The sequence below is a fragment of the Mesocricetus auratus genome, unplaced genomic scaffold (genome assembly GCF_017639785.1).
Source record: "Mesocricetus auratus isolate SY011 unplaced genomic scaffold, BCM_Maur_2.0 Super-Scaffold_100676, whole genome shotgun sequence".
Lineage (NCBI taxonomy): Eukaryota > Metazoa > Chordata > Mammalia > Rodentia > Cricetidae > Mesocricetus > Mesocricetus auratus.
Genome location: NW_024429266.1, coordinates 21,487,828 through 21,508,012, shown reverse-complemented (window position 1 = coordinate 21,508,012; position 20,185 = coordinate 21,487,828). Strand labels below are relative to the sequence as shown.

Below are 20,185 nucleotides of genomic sequence, written 5' to 3'. Positions count from 1 at the left end.
AGCATTTCCAATCTTTTTTCAGGGAATGACACCTGAACAACGGACCTCAACACAGGGAAAAGTTAAGTTAGGTCCTTACCTTACACGAAATTCAAAAAGGTTTTCCAAGTGTACTTGAATTCAGATCCTTTCAGTGGGATGGGAGTAAAAAATAAATAAATAAATTCAGATCCTTTCTAAGGGTTTAAGAATTTTAAGTAAATTTAGTACGTTTTCAAGGAAAGACAACAAGGAGGCTTTTATTGAACTCTTGAGATTCAGAAAACCTTCTTTGAGTTGCTATAACAAGTCTCCCAGACTTGGGTAATTCTTTATTAGCAGGAGGTTCTGGAGGCTGAGAAGTTCAAGACTGGGGGACCAGAGTTCTTGTTGTGTCATTCCATGGGCTAAGAAGGGAGAAAGTGGGGGAGGAAGGAAAGAAAGACAAAGACAAAGGGCACCAAATTCACCCTGTTCTAAGGAATCCACAGAACTAGTCCATGGCCCATGGCTAGTCACCTCCCGTCAGATACCTCCTCCCAACTCTGTTGCATTGGTGCTCATGTTTCCAATACGTGATTTCAGGGGAACAAATCTAAGCCATAGTGTTAAGGGCATCAAATGACACCTGGGGCGCGTAGCTCAGTGATAGAGCAATTAATTAACCAGCGTGAAAGAATATCAGATTACCCAGGAACTACGAGAGGAGAGTTTTATTTATTAATTCATTCAACAATGTATTGCATTGTTCTGGTCTCTGGAATACATTAGTGAATAATGACAACAGGACTACATTGAGCTTACATTTTAGTTTACATGAGAATATATAAACAAGAAGATACATAATCACCCACACTGTACCACAGAGAAAATAAGAACAAAGTAATATCAGTGGTCAGGAGAGACCTTGCTAAGGATGATACGAGAAAGACCTCTTTTGATTCAAGGGGTATGTAAGGCTTTTACTGAAGGTCTATGTTAGGAATACAAGCGCTTGCAGATGCATTCTCCCTTGTGTCAAACAACCTTGCTTGTTCATGTATTTGTACTGAACCACTAAAATCCATGCAATGTGTCTTGGTTATCAGGAATTTCAAAGCAGAATTTCTGGAGAGAGGGTTATTATCTATTTTATTTGTGTGTCTGTTGGATGCACACACATGGGAAATGTGCCTATATGTGGGTGTGCAGATGTCAAAGGAAAACATCGGATGTTCTGCTCTTTCTCTCTCTTAGTCCTTTGAGACAGGGTCTCTCAATGAACCTGGAGCCGCAATCACCAGCCACCTTCTTGTTGAACAAAATCAGTCAACAATATAATCATGTGTAATGTATGGTCCCATGCATAGGCTTTCTAAAAACTATAATATATTAAATTTCCATACAAAAATCCAAATGTGCACCAAACCTACAACAGTGGTTATTCAAGAGAAAGAAAGAACGAGAGCAAATTAAGGGGAATGAGGACAACAGAGAGCCTCTGCCTTATACCTCTATACTCTGAACTTCTGTTGTTACAGCACGCTTAAATTTCTACCCGAGTGATTTTGTGAACATATAAAAATGTGATCCGATTTTTTAAAAAGTACATATATGCCAGCTCTGTGTGGTGACACATGCCTGTAATCCCAGCAGTTAGGAGGTGAAAGCAGCAGGATCAGGAGTTCAAGGGCATCCTCCGGTTCCCACGGGCATTCACCTGGCTTCCTGAGAACTTGTGCTACAAAACGGAGTGATTATTCTACTTGTCACGGGAGAAAAGAGAAGACGGTGAGGAAACAGCAAGACGCGATCCCTGGAAGAGCAGTCAGCTTGCAGCAGAGAAGCCCTCGCCCTCTACTCCAAATCACCATCTAACCCCCCATCACCATCTAACCCCCCATCACCATCTAGCCCCCCCATCTATCACTACCAGGCCAGATGTGGTGGATAGTGCATGCTTCTCACTGTGGAGCTCTGAAGGCAGAGGCAGGTGGATTGACAGTTTGAGGAAAGTCAACTAACTGAAGGGGGTCAGGGCCCCAGCTATGCAACTGTAAAGAAGTTGTCATCTGTGCTAAGACTGCTGTTTTAAAGCCACCCACACCCTTGCAAGGAATCACCCACACCTCTGTAAGGAACCCCTCATCCATGTTCCCATAAAGAAGCCCAATAAACTCTCTGGTGCACCAAACTAGACTTGGGTATAATCATTATTTTTCATTAGCTCCCTACCTGAGATGCTTATGTCTCCCCAGGAAAAGCTAGCCCATCTCCCCAAGATTCTTCTCCCAGAAGACCAACAAACTCAGAGAACTCAGTCTACACTCCAATCACCTCAGCCTTGAAAAAGTAAATACAAGGTTATTTTTACAACGTTTTACTATAAAAGTAACAGGTGACCTTTATAGAAAAATAAGGAGGAAGACTAAATCCTTTATAATTCCATCACCCTGAAGCTAACTTTTGACATGTTGGTACAATTCCATTTTATCATCGATGAGATCATGTATCCTAACATAATTGTTCTCATGTAGACAGTAACATAAGCTGTGCCCATGTTTCTGAAATCTGTTAATGACAGTAAGTTGATTAGTTTCATTGGCTGTGTAAATCTATAGTAGAAGAGACTTGAGTTGGGAAGCGGTAAGTCATAGAAGTTATTAGTACAGTCAACCACTGGGGACCAGTACCGTAGTGTCTGTTGGTTTGGGGACTCACATAGGTGACTATGCATGGCCTCCTTAATATCTACAGCATCCCCTTGACCAGGAGACCATATATCCTGGCCTTCCTGTTTGCTTTTCCCAATCCCAAGTCAAGACAAGGAAGATTAAATGTGGTTCTGGTAATCATGCTCTGCATCTTCATCCGGAGCTTCAGGATGCTTGAGAAGTGAATAGGTGATTGTATTCTCAACCTAGAGAAAGCAGAAATGAGTCCCGAGAGCTGCACAGTGGTCATGGGGAAAGCAGAGGATCAGGGAGAGGGGAAAGGACCCAGCTGGGCTCTCACCTCGGTTTTGGCAGCTTCTTCAAGATCAGGAGAGTTGTCTGTGGACAAAAACAAGTAATTAACACGGGCGTTACTGGAAAAGAGGGCCTGATGCACTGTTATTGAGGCTGCAAAACCAAAGCTCAAAGCAGAGCCAAGACAAGGCTTGCCAACCCCAACCCAGGCCTTCAGGCCATGCAGTGCGGCAGTATAGCCTGTGTCCCTGACTGTCTTGGAACCCAGCCTTCCCCACTGGCCACACTGGCAAAGGGAAACAGATTTGTGCCACCTTCTTTTCAGACAATCTTTGCACTTTCCCAGCAGCAACCCAAACAGCTTTTGGGACTCTGGGAAGTTGGAGAATGGGGAAATGTTTAGAACAGAGTGGAAAATCAAGTCCAGATATTTTGTCTGCCACAGACTAAAGGGAGAGAAAAAAATGGCCGCTTCTATATTGGACAAGTGCAGTATATTCTTGTTGAAGCATTGAAGAACCAGGTATTCTAACAGTAAATAGAAAGAAAAAGATAGAGGAGAAGAAAGAAAGGGAGGTGAAGAGAGAGGGAAGATGGAAAAGAGAGAAAGAAGAAAAAGACAATATTTCTCTGATAAATATCCCAAACACCACATTCCTTTATGATTTTGCCCTAAGTTCCCTTTGCCAGTATGAAAAACAGCCCCAGTATCTGTAAACTAGCATTTTGGGAAGTGGGGAAGAGGCCAAGACAATGCCTCCAGTGACCTCACTCAGTCCCTGGATACAAAGAGCCCTGTTTTCCATGTCCCAAATTCTGCCCCCACAACACATTCAGAATTCCCCCCCCCCTTTTAATACACTTCTTAGCAACTGCAGCTGCTAACAATGCCTTTAGCAGAAACCACAAGCTCTGGTACCAGGCTGCATAAATACTGTGTGAAATGTGCTTATACCAGAGTAGACAAAGCCAGACGAGGTAAATCCAGTCATGCTTAGACATTTTTTTTGGTAGACCTAGTTTGATCCTAGATGTGGATCCACATAGCCAGGCTGAAGAACACGGAGCTTGCTCAAAGCGAAGCTAAGTGAATGCTATTTTGCGCAAGCTCTCATATCCATTGGCTCTGCTCTGAGTCATACTCCAGTCCCCTGAAGTGGAATCTCCAAGGAAGCCTCTCTCCTGCCTACGTCTGCTGTCACGGAAGGCCCTAGAGAAAACTCCACTTGCCCTTATGCTCTGACTTTAACTACAGACGAGCAAATGCTCGTAATACTCCCACTCCTTCCTCCTGCACCAGGGCTGAAAAGTCACGGGCTTTCACTTCCCAGACTTGGAAGGGTTCAGAGGTCATCTAAACCACTTGCCCACCCACCCACTTCTTCAATGGAGTGACTCTAACCCCACCACGGGGAGTGACCTACTGCAGATACGGTTGTGTGATGGTGGAAGGGTCAGGCCAGTGTTTGACAAACCGAAATGAGTGGGCAATGGAGCCTATGAACAGTTCTAGTGCCCAGAATTTGCTCAACTCCAGTTTCCTCTCAATATGCTACTAAAAGTTGAGCTGTACCATGCCTTCCTCTATTCCTCCACAGGGAGACACTTTTGAAAATATCTCCAGGGTCACCCCAGACCTCCTCCTGCCCTCGTAGGGGCCTCCCTTCTTAATCTTATTGGCCTCTACCTCACAGTTGTTAAGCCTATTCTTTCCAGATCTGCCACATCTCCCCAGAAAGAGCCAAAAGTCTCTGAAGTCTTGCTCTAGAAATATCTCCAGATTCCTTGTGCATCTAGAAGTTTAGTCACAGTCCATCCTCTTTCTCTCTCTGGAGTTCCTTTTCTCATCTTTAGTGAGATCCTCCTTAGGTCTAAGAGCTAGACTCAGAACTGGCCAAGAGATTTGAGTCCCAGCCGTCCTCCCGCTGCTCCTCCCTCTCCTGCACTCCCACTGAACTCACAAGAGCTGTTGCTTGCTGGCTCCTGTCCACATGGAGGCCCTGGGCTGACCGGCACTGAGTCCCCAGAGGGAACGCTGTACTCACCCTGTTCCTTGGGAAGGGTATCTCCCTTTTCCCTGTGATCAGGGTTTCCTGGGAGAGCTAGGAGGGGCATGTAGGAAGTTAGTAGGATTACGGGATGAGTCCTGAGACCTCAGGATCAAGGACCAGAGTCAGAACTGAGTTAAAAGCAACACCTGTCTTCCCAGCTTCCCAGCTCCCTGCCCAGGAACCTCTCCAGCCGATAGTGGTTAACCCAGGAGGACTCCAGCAGACGTCACAAAAACCACCTCGCTACATCTTTCTTGGGCTTGCCTGGCCCTTGAGAAATTATCGTCTTTTGGTTGGGTGTAATGGAGCACACCTTTAATCCCAGCACTCAGGAGACAGAGACAAGCAGATCTCTACAAGTTTGAGGCCAGCCTGCTCTTCATAGTGAGTTCCAGAGCAGCTAAGACTACAAAATGAGATCCTGTCTCACAAACAAAAATGTGTAATCTTCTTCTCTGAATCTCTCAATATTTACTCATTCCCCCGTAACTGAATTCCTACGACCCAACTGTAAAGTGTGCTATGAGGTTTTAGGTATTAGTCAGTAGCAGCATTTTCTCTTTCTCAGTGGCTTCCGGCTGATGTACCTACAACATTCCTCATTTCCAAGCATTGGTCACAGTTCCTAGAATGCTCTTCCACTTCTCCTAGCTAATGGCTACCCCCAGACAGCACCCTTCTCCACGGTGGTTAACAACTTATATGCTCTTTACTGTCTGTTAGGCACTGGTATAAAGGCTTCAGCCACACTCACTGTTGTAACGCTCCTGTAAGGTGGGTCCTACCATGTTCTTCATTTTTCAGACTAGTAAACTGAGGCACAGAGGTTGAATGATTTACTGAACTTTGTATATCTGTTGAGCTGTGAGTGGAGATTTGAACCATAGCAATCTGGTCCCACTGTGTGTATTTCAACTACCTCCATGCATTTACCACTGTGCCTAGAAACTTTTTCTCTTAGTAAGTGGATTATCTGAAGTACTCTGTGATAGTGATGAAAGCTGATAAACACGTGGGGTTATGGAATCTTCCCTTTTTAAAAATTTAGATGGGGTCTTGCTGTGTGTAGCACAGACTGACTTCACACTCATTCTTCAGCCCCGGCTGGCTTCAGACCCTTTGAGAAAAACTTTATTTATGATTGTATGTGGGGCATACACTAGAGCATATCTATGAAGGTCAGAGGACACCTCTGTGGGATACGGTCTCTCTTTCCACCTTGACTTGGGCACTAAGATCACAGGGCTTGTACTGCAAGCCCTGTACTGATGGCGCCATCTCACCGGCCCTGCTTCAGAGTTTTGTTCCTTCTGTTTTACCATCCTGGGATTACAGGAATGTGCCACGGCCTCGGGCTGATAATCATATTTGTATCATTTCATTGCTCTAAGTGTCCATGTGTACCTCTGTCTTCCTCTCAATGCTGAGAACTAGCTTAGGGTAGAAATGGAACCAAACACCTACAGTGTCTAGCACTGGGAGTGGCACATCACCAAGTTTGCTCAAGTCTTGTTTGACAGATGAGTTTGTAAGTAGGTGGTTGAATATGAGAACACTATATCAAAAGGAAATAAATCTCTAACCTCTGGCCCCAGCTAAGTAGGAACTGATAATGAGAGGGTCCGAAGAGAGCCACCCACCTGGAGCCTGTTTTCGCTTCAGATAGATCAAAGATACTAGGATAATAACAATGGCAGCTACAGCAATTCCAGTGACAGCAGCCACAATTGTCAATATTGGTAAAGACCCACTGGATCTGGGCTCTGGAAAGACAGATATGATAACAGGTAAGAAGTTCTCTAATGCTTCCTTCCTCTAATGCTATGCCCAGTGTTTGTCACCTAGAGTTTCTGTGCTTGGGTCACTCACAGATGTAACACGTCACCCTGCAACCTCATCTGCATAGGTTTCTGTGGACAGACTTGTGACTCCCCAGTAACCAAGTGTTTCCACCAAACTAATGAAGGCACACTGGTGTAGGAGCAGAAGGGACAGCCCTCAGAGGTCGTGGGGAGGATGGATCTGAAGCCTCCCAGAGGTTGCTGGTACCACCACTGTCTCTAGACATGCCAGGCCTTCAAGAGTGAATGACTATTACATGAGATACAAGGAGAAGTTAAACTTCAGCTCTTAGGAATGCCTAGGAACTTAGAGAACCTATGTACCAACGACAAGGCTCTGTTTCACTGCTGCCCAATAGCCTTGTCACCTAACACCTGCAAGTGAGGAGCTCTGGGCTGAGCCCACTTGCATCACTTGGCAAGGCCTCCACAGCTCTGCTCTGCCTCCACGCCCAGTTTTGCTGCTGTGGTGTTCCTAGATCTCCACGTGGGGCTAGACAACTTTAGCCTCTGTCTATCTCCTCTTCTCCCTTCCAACATCTGACTGAGTCCCCATACCTTGGACAGTGATGGTCACAGGCCTTGACGAGTGTTGTGCCTGTCCTAGACGCGCTGTGCAGTGATAATCACCACTGTGGCTGTGATTTGCTTTGGCGATGGAGACGTTGCTAATGAAATGATTATATCTTATAGACTTTCCATTATGGTAGAATGTGACCTTGCTCATGAATTTGTTCCTCCAGCTGTGGCACCGCAACACGATGGTTTCCCCTTCCTCAAACACCAGTTGAGGGGTCTGGAGCAGCAGCCAGTCTGAAAGACACAAAAAGACCATAGGATTCAGAGTGCCTTGGCTCAGCTCTGAGACCCAGGCCATACTTCCTGGTGACATATGATATGCTAAGGGGAGAGAGCTTTAGTTTGACATCAGACGATCTTGATCTCTGATTCTAGTTCTGCTCGTTTACAAACTCTTCAGTCATGGGTAAGTAATTGAACCCTCTTGGGCCTCAATTTCCTCATCTGTGAAATGGGTATGATCAGATCCTGCAGCTACAAGAGTTCTTGGTGCATAATATTCTCCTTCCTCTTTTGAGAGAAGGCAGCTGCCATCCAGTCCTGTCAGGAAGTAACAAGAAATGGAGATCCAAGCCCTCACCGGCAGGAAAGAGGAATCCAGCCCGATGGATGTGAAGAGGACACAATAGAGCCTTCTGTTTGGGGAACAGTAGAACTTTTGAACCTCAAAAAAATGTTGGTTTCCTAGATGAACAGTAGCAGGTGTGGAACTGCAGTCCACAGGGCCAGAGGCAGCTCATTAACTGGCTGTGTACGAACTTTTGAGTTTGTACTGGCGGTAGGAGGGAACTAACAGCCACAGCGACAGTAGTCAATGCCACCTCGTGGCGGCTTTTCTGCGGAGAAAATCCGCTTTTTGCCTGGAGCCATGTAAAACCGTTGATCTTCTCAGCAAAGAATGGAAAGGAATGAGACGCGGGCTTTCACCTCAAGCGCCCACAAGCTGGTGGAAGGAAAAGAAAATGCCACGCTACCCAGAACCTCCAGAAAGAGGCATTAGCACCCTCGGCTGAGCAGCTGAGAAAGCTGAACTCAAGGTTAAATTAATTAATCAGCCATATTTATACAGACGGTCCTTCCCACAGCTTGGATTCCGTCGTGGTGGGCTATCGGCACTCTTCTGAGTGTCACGTAACAGAGGGTTTCTATGAAATAGGGACTTCCTTTTTCTGCCACATTCAGCTGCCCGTCTTTGTCCTAGACCTTCTCTTGCTCAATCAGGGCTACCACAGAAAACAACTCTTCACACAAACCGAGGAATTTCTCAGGAATCCGAGTGCCTTCCACATGCACACTAAGCACAATGGCGGGAGAGACGGGAAATGGGTGGACAAAAGCCCTTCAAGCAACTCGCAGGGATGCTTCCCAGAAAGCAGGCCACCCCTTTTCCTGCAAACCTTGCAGTAAGCAGACCCACCCCACCCCGCCCCCCCAACTTCCTGGTATCCCAGTTTCTTCCCGGGCCTGTGTCTACTAACCGGAAATCACTCCCAGTTGCACAGGGTCGCTGAGGCTGGTCTGCCCCATTCGGCACTGGTATTCTCCACTGTCGTTGTCCGAGGCTTTAAACGTGTAGCTGGGCTGGACCTGGCTCCAGAGGGAATTCCCATTGTGGAGCCACTGGGTGGAATCGTTCCCAGGGCTGTGGGTCCCTTCACACTTCAGAGTTACCCTGTCTTCCTTCAGCACCTGGATCCATGGGGGCTCAAGCTTCACCATGGCCTTCGGGAGATCTGCTGGATTTCAGAGAGAGAAGGCCGTCTGAGGCAAGGGAACCCCAGGAGCCTAAGCAGGCTCCGATAAAAATAAAAAAAAAAAAAGGCACAGGTATTACCTACCACTGAACACACCAAAGGTAGGACCCGGCCCAGAAAACTTCTTCCACTAAATACTTCTACTCATTCCATCCCACAAGTCCCAGGGAACGCACAAGGGATATAATTGACCCCCTCAGCAGGGTAGAGCAAGAGAGAAGGCTGGAACCTGCCGTCAAGTTTGAAACCCCACAAACCCTGAGGTGCCTATTTACCATGTCAGAGCAGCTCTAATGACCAGGTTCTCCTCTCATCCCTCAGTCCCTACCTGATGTAGGATATGGCCCTCACCCCTGAGCTGGACTTCCCTTTCCCCCAGAGGCTCTTCCCTATATAATCCAGACGATCGGCCCTTTGCCTCCTGACTGCTGCACCTGGTCCATCCCCCCACCCCACGGCATGGTTCAGCTCAGCCTGGACATGTCCACCCTGGACTCTTCCAGATGTCCCTGCCTCTGACTATGCTCTCCCACAAATATACAACAAACTTTCTCCTCCACCATACCTAGACGCATTCATGTCCTTTCCTTTCCATTCCTTTTTTGTTTCCATTCAGGGGCAAATGAGACACCCCAGAAATACATATCTTTCACCAAGATATATTTCAGTTTCTCCCTCCTGTTACTTGCCTCCCCTGCATGTAGATGGCTCTCTCTGTTGGTAGAACAGGCCTTGAAGCCCTGTGCTGGCTAGTCATATGTCAACTTACCATACAAGCCAGCGTTATCCGAAAGGAGAGAGGCTCAACTGAGAAAATGCTTCTATAAGATCTTGCTGTAAGGCATTTTCTTAGCTCGTGATCGCTGGGGGAAGGCCCAGCCTATTGTGTTGTGGGTGATGCTATCCCTGGGCTGGTGGTTCAGGGGTTTTACAAACAGGCTGAGGAAGCAAGCCAGTAAGCAGCATCCCACCTTGGCCTCTGCATCAACTCCTGCCTCCAGGTTCCTGTCCTGACTTCCTTTGATAATAAACAGCAATATGGAAGAATAAGCCAACTAAACCTTTCCTCCCCACTTGCTTTTTGGTCATGGTGTTTGTTTTGTTGTAGCAGTGGAAACCCTAATGAAGGCAAGCCCTGAGACCCATGCAAAGTAGAGGACTTAGCAACACATGGGACAATCTAGGCAGATAGTGTAATTTTCTATGTGCTTGAATCTTGTTTAGAAAGAGAGGGCTTTTGGGCTTTCTTTCCTTTTCTTAAGGTTTTTTTGTTGTTTGTAATAGGGTTTCTCTGTGTAGCTCTGGCTGTCCTGGAACTTGCTCTGTCGACCAGGATGGCCTAGAATGCAGAGATTCACCATCCCTACCTCCAGAGTGCTGGGATTAAAGGCATGTACCGCCATATACAACTGGTTTTGGTTTTGTTTGTTTGTTTACTAATAAGAATTTGAAAAGTGCTTGATACATAATAATTATGTATTTACAGGGTACAGTATGATAATTCAGTACATAGACCCAAAGTGTAATGGTCAGAGAGTTTTGGATATCTATCACCTCACACTTTGTCTGCATTGAGAATGTCCAAATCATCTATACTAGCTACTGTGAAATATCCAAAATTGTCAGCCATAATTATTCTTTGTGGTGGTATGAGTAGAACCATAGGCCAACAGGGAATGACACTATTAGGAGATGTGGCCTTGTTAGAGTATGTGTGGCCTTCTTGGAGGAAGCGTGTATTGGGGGTGGACTTTGAGGTTTCAGCCGCTCAAGCTAGGCCCAGTGTCTCTCTCTTCCTGCTGTCTGTGACTCCAGATGTAGAACTCTCAGCTCCTTCTCCAGCACTCTCTGTTTCCTTGAGATCGACTTTTCAGAAGCTCTGGATTTGACTTACAGAGTGGAAGTTGAGAACAAGGACAGATTTCTCATTGTTTGTGACAACTGGCCCACATTTCACTGTAACAGAACCAGAAGAGCTGCTATACTAGGGAGTCATGCCTATCTGACCATCTGCCACCCCAGACAGAGGGGAAGAGGGGAAGAGGGGAAAAGGGGAAGAGGGGAAGGGCAGGACGTCTTCTGGGAACAATGGCCCTTCCTGGTCCTGAGCCGGTCCTGAGCGTGGTGCCGGTACACTCTGAGCACAGGCGATGACCGGTGGAAGAGGACAGTGACGCGAAGGAGGGTGAGAAGGTCTGAAGAGAGAACTTACCATGTGTCCCAGCAGCAAGATCTGCAAGAAAGGAAGCAAACATCAGCCAGGGCCTGGGCTTCCACACTGGGGCATGGCTGCCCAGACCCAGAGCCCCCTTCACTCCCATAGCCCAACCTTCACGGCAAAGCCCTCACCTAAATGAAGTACACTTCAGAAGCTCTGTCCCCAGTAACATCTGTGTTGTGACACTTTCATTAGGCTGAACATAGTGACTGATAAAGTCCCTGATGAAGTTTACATGTGATTTGTGTTTCAGACTTTGCCAATGTCCATCCTGAGAGCAGAGCTTTTCTTTTGTGGGGAGGGACTATGGATCACATAGGTAATCCACAATCATTAGAAAATACTCATGGCAACTATTATCACCTTAGCGTATGTGTCCTTAGAATTTCCCCATGAGCGTGTGCGTGCATGCGTGTGTGTGTGTGTGTGTGTGTGTATGTGTGTGTGTCTGTGTGTGTGTGTCTGTGTGTGTGTGTGTGTGTGTGTTTGTAAAAAGAGGAGATGATGAGAGATGTCATTCTGAAATCTGTCTCTTATTGGTTGTTGAATAAAGCACTGTTGGCCAATAGGGAAGCAAGATAGGTGGGACTAGGAGTCGAGGAGGATTCTGGGTAAGGAGAAACATAAGGAGTCACGGTGAAGACTCCAGAGGAGTAAAAGGTCCGGACCCTTTCTCTGGTAAGATAAATACTTAGATTAACAATTATGGTGTAAATACTTCAGTCAGAGATAGCCAGTAAGAAACCAAGCAAGGCCAACAGCTATAGCCTCCTGTGTGTTCATTTGGGACTGATGCAGCTCTGGAACCAGGCTGGCGGGAAGGCTTCTCTCTACATATGGTGTCAGCATGTGGGATTAAATTTCCACGTAGAATGACAAAAGCTTAGAAGGAATTTTAGAAACAAAAGAACGGAGATAAGCACAACTTTTTGGTAGCAGCTTTTTCTCAGGTAGGCTCTGTTTTGCTAGCGACAAGCAGAGACTCACTCGGCTCACTTAAGGGAGTCTTCCTGACTCAGCATAAGAAAAAAAAAACCAGCAAGGTCCTTTTAAGAGGCTCTGCTAACAATTGAAAAGTGTGTATGTACAGCTGGAAGTGGCAGAGACCACATCTCCAAGCCGGCAGCTTTTGCTTGATGTCAGCATAGACTGAGGCAATGAGCTGAAATCACGCTTATGCCTGCCATCTTGGAAAAACTGCAGTTTAAACAGCCTCGGTTTTAATAGATAAGACACGTGGCCAGAAAAACATAAAGATTTACAGTAAAGTCAGATTCAGATGAAGAAAAACCTCTAAAGGCTTTACAGTGTGTTTAAAAATATACGTAGGATTGGGAGAGAAAAAGAAACGGCATAGTGGTAAATAAATAGAGAAGCCAGCTGTGGTAGCACACGCCGGTAGGACTTGCTCCAGAGGCAGAGGCAGGCGGATTTCCAGAGAAACCCTGTCTCAGAGAAATAAATAAATAAAAGTAAAAGAAATAGAGTAATATAAACCATGTAAAGATGGAAAATACACAGAGTCTGGATAGTGTATACTATTGTGATTTTCAATTTTTTGATTGCTAAAGGAACAACTACTAAAGTACACTTGATTATAAATGCTGCTGAATTAATTCAACTTATATCTTTTGAAAATGCCTTGACTTCAATATTTAAGTATAAGGATATGCTGCTTTGGAAAAGATATTTTATTTGTGCTTCCACAGAAAATGGAAAGCTGTGGATTCCTTCCACGCTTCTGTGGGTTGATGAACCAAGACCCCCGGAAGCAATGGCCCAAGTGATTCAACATCTAAAACAGCTAAGACGATGGAGCCTTACAGACCCTGAAAATAAGGACTTACACAGGTTTCTGAGTTTTGACATGATTCCCATGGTATGAACGGCGCCCCCATCCAGCACGAAGCAGTTTGGAATGAGCGACATCCAAATTCCCATATTGTTTATAAATATTTGTTTTCATTTGAATGGAGTTGCTTATAATTGGTTAATGATAACAACCAATCTATTTTTGAAGGTGAAAGGGGAATTATGGTATGGAAATGAATACTTTGTATTGGTATGGTTTTTCATTTATTGATATAAATTCAAGGTCAATTTTGTGATATATATGTTTCTCCTCTTGATTGAGTATTGTGCTTATACCGATCTTTTAAAACATAATGCATAATTAAATACAGACTATAGATAGTTACGTATATTATTCAGAATTTATAGTTAGGTAAGTTAGGTTTTCTAGATATACAGAGATATATTTGAGATAAATAGATAGTCTTCAAACCTTTCAAAGACCTTCAGAAAATGGCATTTAAAAAGGTTTAGGGTTTTTCTTGACAATGAGAAATGTCTGCTCCTGGCATCACCAATTATGTCTGAGAGGAAGATGGCCATTGAAGAAACTCATTATGGAGTTTGCTTTCAACATGGCAAGATTAGCCATTTGGGCAAGAAACTGCTCTTTCTTGGACTGTTGCTGTATAAACTGGACATGCAGGACCCACAGAAAAGTGACTGCTGAACTCAAACAGCCCTTCAGGGTTCCTGCTTCATGGAAAAGTCTACGAGACTTTCTGCAGGACACAGAAAAATGACTGACAGACTGCCAATGCAGATGGACAGTTTAAAATGTCCTGCTTTGCTGAGAAGTCTTCCAGACACACTGTGGCCTATGGGCTGAAGATGGATGCCCCGATGTAACAGAGGAACTTCGGGTGACTGTCCAGGTATTGAGATGTCTCTGTCAATCCTAGGGTTTATATATTATCCTTCTGTAGTCTTTGATGGAGTTGAAGACAGATAGTTATCATCATAGTTTTCCTTAGTTATGATAAAAGATAAACTACATATAAGACTTTAGACTCATAAAGACAGGATAGATGATATTTTCTTTAAATCTTACTAAAGGTTAATGGACAAATATTGTAACTGTGTTCTTACTTGATAACTGTTCTGTTGTATATAATTTGACTATGTTGAAGTTAAAACCTTTCTCTTATTTTAGACAGAAAAGAGGAGATGATGGGAGATGTCATTCTGAAATCTGTCTCTTATTGGTTGTTGAATAAAGCACTGTTGGCCAATAGGGAAGCAAGATAGGTGGGACTAGGAGTCGAGGAGGACTCTGGGTAAGGAGAAACACAAGGAGTCACGATGTAGCCTCCAGAAGAGTAAAAGGTCTGGACCCTTTCTCTGGTAAGAGAAATACTTAGATTAACAATTATGGAATTAAATACTTAAGTCAGAGATAGCCAGTAAGAAACAAAGCAAACGGCCAACAGCTATAGCCTCCTGTGTGTTCATTTGGGACTGATGCATCTCTGGAACCAGGCTGGCGGGAAGACTTCTCTCTACACCAGAGGGCCTGAGTTTGATCCCCAGCACCCACATGGTGGTTCACAGCCATCTCTAACTCTGGTTCTAGGGGATCTGACATCCTCTTCTGGTCTCCCTGGGCACCAGTCTTATGAGTGGTGCACAGACACACATGCAGCAAAACACTCATTCACAAAAACTAACTAAATAAAAAAAGAACACTGGATCAATGACCCATGGAGGCAGAAATGGCTTCCCAAGTGGAAGCCAAGCATGGAGCGGGAATGCTGAATGGAAGGATGGAGATATTTGGAGATACTATTATACCACCGTTAGGTACAATAGTAAAAAACTGGCCCTGAGATAAGCTAGAGCCAATGTGTGTGCTGTGTCTATGCACATTTATGCTCCCATCTGTTAAGAGAAGCTTTTTCTTGCTAGCCGCTTTGGTATATCACCCGCCAGTCGCTTGGGCTCCGCCACATTGTAGTCCCCAAATAAACACCCAGGAGGCTATATTAATTATGAAGCTGTTGGCCTTGCTTATTTCTTACTGGCTAGCTCTGACTTAAGTAATTACCCCATAATTGTTAATCTAAGAATAGTTCCAGGCTTCCTATCCCCATGGCGTTACATGTTGACTCTCTGTGTTTCTCCTTCCCAGAATCCTCCTGGATTCCTAGCCCCACCTATCTAGATTCCTATTGGCCAGACAGTGCTTTATTAGCATAAGACTTCCCCAACACCCATCCATGGTGGGAGTTTTCACTTACACTTGAGCTGAGAAAGTCGAGAGGCGTCCAAGTCTGAATACGCTCAGGGATGAAGATGTGAAGGCAAGTGCCGAGGAGGGAGTGCCGTAGGGGCATGTTGCTCTGGCGATCTAGGAAACTGGATTCTGATCCCCATACCTCCACACCTCAGTACGTGCACTTACACCAATCACTCCGCCCCTTCGTAATTCCAGAAAGTGTGCTGACTACCTCCTTCCTTGCTGTTCATCCTGAGTGCACTTGAAGGTAATTATGTAAGGCCCTGATCCCCACAGGAGCCTGCAGTCTGATGACAAGAATAAAACCGTGTGCAACGCAATCTTTAAAAGACCTTTTGGTTTTGATATGGCCTCATTATGTAACTCTGGCTGGCCTTGTACTCACGGCGATCTACCCAGTTCTGCATCCCTAATGCTACGCCAGCACGTCTTATAAAAGAGACATTCTCGATGCCTTTAGAAAAATATGGACACGCGTTACGGAAGTTCAGAGGAGGAAGAGATTCTAGGGCTTTGTATTTGGCTGGATTTTGTCTAGGAGGGAAAGTGAGAAAGTGGCGTTTGTCTTGCAACCTATAATTGTGACCAACAGAAAAGGAATATACCCTAAAAAAGACGGATGGATATTTGTCAACACGCTCAGCACGTTACAGCCTGATTGCTGCTTTGGTCTGTTGAAAACACCTCAACAAAGAGGAACAAAACTGAAAAGAGAGGTGGCTGCCGTATTCTGGAGGACTGTCGCTACCAAATGAAATGGCGGTGAGTCAGAACACACAGAGTTCACACACTGACTTCACCACTGTGGTGGTTAGTCTTCATTATCAACTTGACTAGATTTAGAATCACCATGGAAACATCATTCATTGTGTCAAAAAAAGGTATTTCTGGAAAGGTTTGATGTAAGTGATAAGACTCACCCTGAATATGGGTGTGACCATTCAATAGGCTGGGGGAGGAAACAAGCTGTGTACGGGTGTACATCTCTCTGCTTCCTGACTGTGGGTGTGAGGTGACCAGTCCAGGCTCCTGCCACTATGCCTTCATACCCTCCAGTTATACGCCGAAATAACTCTTCCTTGAGTTGCTTTTGCCTGGTGTTTTGTCAAAGTAATGAGAAAAGTAATTAAATACAACTGAAGTGGCCGGGGGTTGGTGGTGCACGCCTTCAATCCCAGCACTCGGGAGGCAGAGGCAGGTGGATCTCTGTGAGTTCTAGACCAGCCTGGTCTACAAGAGCTAGTTCCAGGACAGCCTCTAAAGCCACAGAGAAACCCTGTCTCAAAAAAACAAACAAACAAACAAAAAATACAACTGATGTACAATGACCTTGCAAAGGCAATTTTGCTTTTCTCTGCTTTGTGCCCCTTGCTTATAAATGGAAACAATGACAGCAACACCCATGTCATAAAACTGTTGTAAGGATTAAGGATAACCCAGATGTGGCATCTGTGTGGTGCCGAAGGCACCATGTGAGTAACTTTTAAATGATCGTGAGCAAATTTTCAAAGTTTGCTGTTTAGTTCAGTAAACAACGAGAAGTTCATATCGGGACGGAAAATGCTGTGTCAGACTAATTGGGACAGAGGAAGTGCCAGAGATTAGCAAGAAAAAGATGGTGATCTAGAATGCATGTTAATTGCTGGGCAACATCTGGCTTCTTCATCCCTCGACTTTCTCGTCTGTAGTGAACATTCTCTCATGTAGATTAGCCACACAGGCCCATGTTATACCTCAAGGCCTTGTGATCATCACTCCTAATCATACCACCTTCGAAACCACAAGATCAAATGTTCCAGGCTTCCTTCACAACAATAATCCTCCTCCCTTTTTCTTCCATTTGCCCCAGTACAGCCTCTATAGTCACCTGACCACGACTTTCTCTCACCACTGTGTACCTCTGAACACACACACACACACACACACACACACACACCTAGTGTACAGTCCATGATTCATCATTACCACCTCGTGGCAAATCCCTTTATCTTTTTGTTGCTGTTGTTGAGATGTTGAGACAAGGTCTCATGTAGTCCAGACTTGCTTCAAATTGTGAGGTAGCCCATAATGGCCTTGAACCCCAGTCCTTCCTGCCTCTACTTCCCAAATACCACTCATGAGTGGATCCCCTTAACTTATTTACCCTTTTTGACTTTATCAAATGTGTTGATATTCCTCCATGACTTTGCTTGCTCATCTGCATTGACAATAGGAAGTAAAGAAGCCACACATGTGAGAGAAACTTAAGAGGCAAGACTGGGAAAAATTGGCATTTAATGAAGCATGAAGTTGGTAAATATGGATGACCAGGGGCAAGGTGACATTACTCATGCAAATAGAAAGATTATAAAGATATAAGGAAGTGATGCTATGTTGAATATTGAATATAATTTTGTTTCTAAGCTGACAAATCTATTTATAGATGTCTAATCAACATGCAGGGGAATTAAAGTATACAGAGGAAGGAACGACAAATAAGTTTGGGAGCTAGTGACATAGAAGTAATAGCTGAAAACCCTGAGTATGTGGGATTAGCTGGGGTTAGCACATGCATAAAAAGGGGAAAGAAAACCTTGGGGATGTGGAAGGGAGAAGCCATCATTTATACATTCATTCTATACTCAACAGATATGAAAACTATGTTCTTGTCCAATGTATTCATTAGCAGGAAGACAAACACCTTGTACTTTAGGTCAGGAACACTGCCTGTTTTGTTCACTGACATGACCCCAAGTCCAGAACAGTGTCTGGCACAAAGAACTTAAAGAGTGAGCTGAAGCACAGGTAGTAAGAGCCAAGTGTATTGTCCACACTGCCTGGCTGAGGGAATCCATGTAGGTGGAATGGGGGCATGGGGAGCAGGACACTACTGGAGCTTTATCAAGAGACAATGGGCCAGCACTGAAGACACCTAGAAAGCGCTGTGCCTTCCCATAGCTGTCCTGGAAGATTTCACAGCTACACAGCACCAAAGTCAAGATCAACCAAGACACAGTCACAGGGTGTTATAATATTAAATCAAGTGACGAAGTCCTAAGTGTGGAGGCCCAGAAAATAATGGGGAAAAATAGGGATTTAGCAAAAGAAAATGGAAGAAAGTACCGTTCTTGGAAGTCTTCACCAGGTGATTGATGGCTCTACAGTATTTCCCTCTTTAGGACTGAACCTTCCTATGTAGAAACTGAGCTCTCTGGTGTCACTTTAATATACATACTTGTGGGTACATAGTCTCTCTTTCATTCTGCTCTCCCTGGTAGCCACATCCCGCCCAGTACTGACAGCTGTGTTCCCCCAGGGCTGACCAAATTTCACTATGAGTCATAGCACATAACCTGGGACAAGGGGGTGAGATGGCTATCTGTACTCCTCTCAGTGGTATGGATAGAAGTCCCAGAACTGAGCTTAGAAGATGGCCCTGCAATAGGACTCACCCAGACTCTTGTAATCGCCCAGCACCATCACTTTCTGTCCTCTGACCCACAGATGAGACCAGGACCAGAAAAATCTTCCTCCACCTCGGCCTAAGACCCACCCCACCCCTGACTTTCTTACTATGCCAGTCAAGACCATGTCCCATGGTCTTGCAGTGAAGGAGGCCAGAGAGATTTCTTTAGCCCCACAACTGACAACTCCAAACTTGCCCAGGTTCATGATACTCTGAGCCCAAATTCCCAAGATAAATCCCAGACCTTATATATGAAGGGGGGGATAATTTCTTCTGGGTAGAGTGGCTTCATGGGCACAGAGAGTTTCCACTGCCACCCCCTCACATGCATCTTAGAGTTCCCTCCCAACCCTTGTCTAAAGCAGCACTAGACAGCTTGCCCAAGATTTGGTCCTGCGTGAACCACAAATTCAAAAGGAAACTATCCGCCTTATTTATTACTCAAGTCTAGGACACTTGATTTCCCTCAGAGAAGGTTCTCACGGGGAGGGTGGTAGTGCATCAGAGACCTGGGTACTGAGTGACAGTAGGTTCTAATGGGAAAGGGGGTTGTGCATCAGGGACCTGGGTACCAAATGACAGGAAAACAAGCAACAACAAAAACTCCTGCCAGCTTTGATTTTTCAAAGACCAGCCAGGTGGTTACAGCCTAGTTATTAGCCTGCTACCACTCTTGATTTTTCTGACATGCTTCCTGTGCTATGTCCATCCCTGCGCAAGTCCAGCCCCAACCCAGGTGTCCTTGCCCTGCTTCCCTTCTGGAGGTTCTGACTTACTTAGCACAGCTGTCCACAGCAGCATCTGGCACAAAGTCTGTGAGAGCAAATAGGCAGCCCAGTTGCTCTCCATGGGGAGAGTTAGGAATGGTGGGATCCGCATCGTCCCTGGAACCAGCCAGCTGCAGGCACAGGCTTCTCTCCAGCCTTGGCAGACTCTACCCAGAGAACAAATTCTGGAGTCCAAAAGCGGAAGTGAAAAGAAACGGTCTGTTTAATCATTGGCTCCTCCCCTTCCACCCTCTTTCCTTTCATCTGTTCCCTATTAGAAGACTCAGGACTGACCAGAGTCAACATGGTTCAGGTCAGGTCATAAAAACTTTAGAAACTGAGAATCAGCTCCCCCTTGTTCTGTTGGAGCCATAGCTGCCTGGGCCTCAGACAGGGAGATGGCTGCCCAGACTCAGATCATTAGCCTTAGTCTTTGTGTTCCTCAAGGAAGGTGATGAAGGATGGTAGACAAGAATCTTCTGACACTTCTTTTTGGAGGCCCAGTCTCTGGAATCT

The 20,185-nt window shown here is 45.2% G+C and overlaps 1 protein-coding gene across 5 annotated transcripts; it reads right to left on the bottom strand.

Annotated features, from left to right (window-relative positions):
- Positions 1–677: 677 nt before the first annotated feature.
- Positions 678–19,865, bottom strand: Fcgr2b (Fc fragment of IgG receptor IIb). 5 transcript variants are annotated; one of them, XM_005071437.4, is made up of 8 exons: positions 19,679–19,865; positions 11,365–11,385; positions 8,877–9,131; positions 7,378–7,632; positions 6,619–6,741; positions 4,889–5,029; positions 2,974–3,011; positions 678–2,878 (listed from the first exon to the last, which is right to left on the bottom strand). In XM_005071437.4, the coding sequence occupies exons 1-8, from the start codon at positions 19,779–19,781 to the stop codon at positions 2,792–2,794; spliced, it is 1,023 nt and encodes a 340-aa protein (XP_005071494.3). In that variant the 5' UTR covers positions 19,782–19,865; the 3' UTR covers positions 678–2,791. The 5 variants fall into 5 exon arrangements, with proteins under 5 accessions (XP_005071494.3, XP_012969846.3, XP_012969848.3 ...); XM_013114392.3 differs by having other exon boundaries at positions 8,877–9,134; positions 19,679–19,863; XM_013114394.3 differs by lacking the exon at positions 4,889–5,029 and having other exon boundaries at positions 19,679–19,863.
- Between the last annotated feature and the right edge of the window lie 320 nt (positions 19,866–20,185).

Coding starts and splice junctions, on each gene's coding strand:
- Fcgr2b (XM_013114392.3), bottom strand. CDS start 19,781: ATGCGGATCCCACCATTCCTAACTCTCCCCATGGAGAGCAACTGGGCT. Junction 7,633..8,876: donor GCAACTGGGAGTGATTTCCG/GTTAGTAGACAC, acceptor TGTGTCTTTCAG/ACTGGCTGCTGCTCCAGACC. Junction 2,879..2,973: donor AAGAAGCTGCCAAAACCGAG/GTGAGAGCCCAG, acceptor TGCTTTCTCTAG/GTTGAGAATACAATCACCTA.